Source organism: Sinocyclocheilus rhinocerous, unplaced genomic scaffold (genome assembly GCF_001515625.1).
Source record: "Sinocyclocheilus rhinocerous isolate Xijiao unplaced genomic scaffold, SAMN03320098_v1.1 scaffold6048, whole genome shotgun sequence".
NCBI classification, from domain to species: Eukaryota; Metazoa; Chordata; class Actinopteri; order Cypriniformes; family Cyprinidae; genus Sinocyclocheilus; species Sinocyclocheilus rhinocerous.
The window spans coordinates 181225-185049 of record NW_015650692.1 but is presented as its reverse complement, the minus strand read 5'-3'; the positions used below and the strand labels follow the sequence as shown (position 1 = coordinate 185049).

The 3825-nt window shown below is 35.9% G+C and overlaps 1 protein-coding gene across 1 annotated transcript in view; it reads left to right on the top strand.

The window, feature by feature from the left end:
- Window positions 1-539: 539 nt before the first annotated feature.
- LOC107712165 (pyruvate carboxylase, mitochondrial-like) overlaps window positions 540-3825 on the top strand; it is a 161665-nt gene continuing 158379 nt past the window's right edge. The window contains exons 1-2 of the mRNA XM_016517317.1: window positions 540-596; window positions 745-863. Coding sequence (XP_016372803.1) covers window positions 540-596; window positions 745-863 — 176 coding nt within the window. The remainder of the gene's footprint in view (window positions 597-744; window positions 864-3825) is intronic.

The following is a 3825-nucleotide window of genomic DNA, read 5'->3' as shown; positions in this document are numbered from 1 at the left end:
TTCCTTCCACTGGCACCACGCTGTTCAGCAGAATTAACCAATCACCTGAGGGTTTTTTTTCTACAAGCTTGAGAGATTTAAGAGGGAAAGTTTGGGCTTTTTAAACGAAATCTCTGCTTATCATGTTAGGTTCAAATTGTCATTCCACTGGGAGCTCAAGCAGAAGCCCCAGGGGATACCGGCACATGTAAATAAAGTTCTCAAACTTACTCATCTTCTCATAATTTCCATATCAAAATATCTGACATTGTTACCACTATTTCTAGTTTCTAACAGAAAGCATCTTTTGATTATTGCATGCTGTGGAGCTGATCTGTTGGGTTCTTGTATCATGTCTTAACTTGGCAACCCATTTTACTGGATGCCTTCCAAAGCACAGTGCAGCGTGAATTATACCAGAGATAGGCAACTCTGGTCCCGGAGGGCCACTGTTCTGCAGAGTTTAGCTCTATTCCTAATCAAACACACCTAATACAGAAAAATCTAACCTATGTCTTTAGGATTGCTTTAAAATTACAGGCATGTGCGTTTGATTAGGGATGGAACTAAACTCTGCAAGACAGAAACAGCCCATTCGTGAACTAGAGACTTATGAGGTACTCAACTAGTTGTTCACTTCCAACACACCTAATTTTAGTAGAGCTGTGTGTGTTAAGGATGTTTAAGGTGGTCCATAAACAACATATGCTCACATGCTAAATGTTTTTTCGTGCTAACACTGCAACTCTTAAATATTTTCCATAGGTGGGTTATGAGAACGCAGGCACAGTGGAGTTCCTGGTGGACAAGCATGGAAAACACTACTTCATTGAGGTGAACTCCCGTCTACAGGTGGAACATACGGTTACAGAGGAAATCACTGAGTGAGTGACCAACTATGTAATGACATTTGCAAGTTGCATAGTAAATAAACTCCCAAAGATGTTGAGGATTTAATAGCTTTTTGCTAGATTTATAGCTTGTTTCGAGCTATTTTCCAAAATGTTAACTTGGCATATGTTAAGCGTTAAATGAATAGCAAATCAAAAACACATCAGATAATTGTGTTTGTGTATATATGCTCCATTCATTTCTCTGAATCAGAATGTCTGGAGGATATTACATTTACATTTGCTATTATATTCTATTAGATGCTTTTTTTTATCAAAGCGAATTCTAAGAAAGCACAAACATGTACACTTCAATTGCTTAAACAGACAAGCACTGCAGAGCACTTGTGTGCAAATATACAAATGCAATAATTGCATTCACAGTAGCAATCAGGGTTCTCAAGACAATCTGATAGCAGAATTTACATACATTTTTACGTTTTTATTTATTTATTTATGTATTTATTTATTTACCAGGAGTTTCCATACGTTAAAGTGCATTAAATAAATAAATAGTCTTAGGGTGTGTTTGAATATTGTTGTAGACAATGGTGGACCTTTGTCAATAAGTCAAAAAGGTCAAACAAGTTAAAAAGGTTGACAACCACTGCAGTAGGTCAGACTGTACAGTAGGTTAGGTATTGGTCACTTTGGACCAGCAACAATATAGGTCACTTTGGACCAGCAAATCTAGTAGTGCTTGTACTACTGTACATACAGTAGCACTAGTGAGAGTGTAATACTAATTTAGTGATCAGGGAGTCCTGGAGGAGATTTTGTAGGTTCAGTCGATGTGAATGTGATTCCTAAAAGAAGTGAATCATAAATTGGTGTCTGAAGAAAGTCTGAAGTAAATGATGTGTCGACTGTTTTGATGGGTTATTTGATGTATGTGCCCCATTGGTTCCACAATTATTGTGTAGGCCAAAATATTACCAGCGTGTGAGGACGTGCAGCATGCATGTGAATGTGCATCCATACGTAGGTGTATGTGTTTGCAGACTGTCAATGTACAGTGTCTAGGATAAATGCTTGTCTGCCACCCCACCTTGACAAGTTGGCAAAGGGGAGAGAGAGATGGTAGGAAGAGAGAACATGTGTTTGGAACAGCATGTGCAGAGAAAAAGAGTGTGAGAGAGAGGAAGGAAAAGGAAAGAGGCTTTATAAATAGCTCTCACCTCCCCTGATAACCTATGAGCTGCTCCATAATGACATAGAGATGAGCCTGATCTCATCACATAAGCACACACACATACACACATATGCTGACAAGCACTCAGACATTAACACACTAATGAGTGAAATGATTGATAGTGCTCCTTTCATTCTTCCTCAACACACATACACATGCACAAACACATCTTTGTGTTCCAGCACAAGTTCCTCACCACAGAAATGGAGACTCATACATTATAGATATCACAGTTGTCAAGTGTAGTTGACAGTGCTGCTTTGAATTGGCTCTCATTGCGTGTGCTGCCATCTTAGATTTGCAAAGGATTTACTGAAATATATAATGAGTATTAGTCTGTCATTTGTATGGATATTATACTGCCTCTTTTACATGTGGAAATATAGATGGTCTGTAATGCAATCATATTTGTACGTTTATTTTGCTGCACAAAATGTGTGTATATGTGTGTGTGTGTGTGTGTGTGTGTGTGTGAGAGAGATTAATAATATATTCCATTTTACACACTAATGTGATCCAGTCTTTGTGGTTCCTGTTTGTGGTTAATGTTATAAAGTGTGACTGTGTGTTTTTGATTTGATACAAACACTGTAATTTCCTTTTCACATGCTTATTATAATGAAAAAATGGAAATGTGGTCTTGATAGGGGAAATACCTTTTTTATTTTTATTTGATGTGCTGTTCTGTTCTGTTTATTTGTTGTTTATTTTTTATTTTTATTTATTTGTTTATTTTTGTTCCTCTTTTATATTACGATAAAACAAGAGTATAGATAGTATAGATATATTTATAGTATGTGATGAATGTGGATTTCATTTTTTAAATATCATGGTTATCAATGCTGATGTATTATGACTCCCCTAGTTCGAATTTGTTCTGAAATCTCAGACTTTATATCACAAACTATTGCTTTGGCAAATCTCAGCACAGAGACATTGTTGAGATATTATCTGAAACTCTGAAGGAGAATGTAAGATATTATTCTCTCAGGAGCAAGCTGCTGAGAAGCAGGAGACTTAAGTCTCCATTTGCTCCACATTTAATCTCATTAATCTGTCTGGGGAAACCATTAAACTATCTTGTCATGATTAAGCACATTTTCCCCTTAATTCTACTGTAATGGCAACAATCAGTAATGAAAATGGTCCTGTACAGACACAACGATTTGTTTAATGTAAATTAGTGTAAATTAAATTCAGTACACCAAACAACAAATAAACATTTTACATTAAATTTAAATAACAAATACTACTAAAATGTATAAATACTGTAGCAAATTAGCTCAAAATGGAATGTCTATAAATAATTACAATTAATTATGATTAATTACAATTATTTATACTGGCTGTCAGTAGTAACTGTAGGAGAATTAAATTGTCATCAACCAATCTGTTCGTCCAGCGAACATTTTGTGTAATTTCATATCAACTCTAAGAAAGGATATTTTCGTGTCCACAGAAAACAACCTTCTTACAGTAACCTACTAATGCATTAGAGCATGTAGCTAGATCAGAATCGTAAAGGGACATTAATTTGCAAGGCAGAATCAGAAACTCATGTAATTTGTGCACAATAATTTTATTAACTAAATGCTAACACATAACTAGTCTAAACAAACACTCATACAATCACTCATACATGGGGAAAGGGCAAATGAGACTTGATGGATGAAACCATCAGGAAAACCAGAGAATGAAGCTATGAAAAGAGTCAGTTAACCACCTGAGTGAAACCATCCTTTTTAGAACGGGGTCTACAGCTTA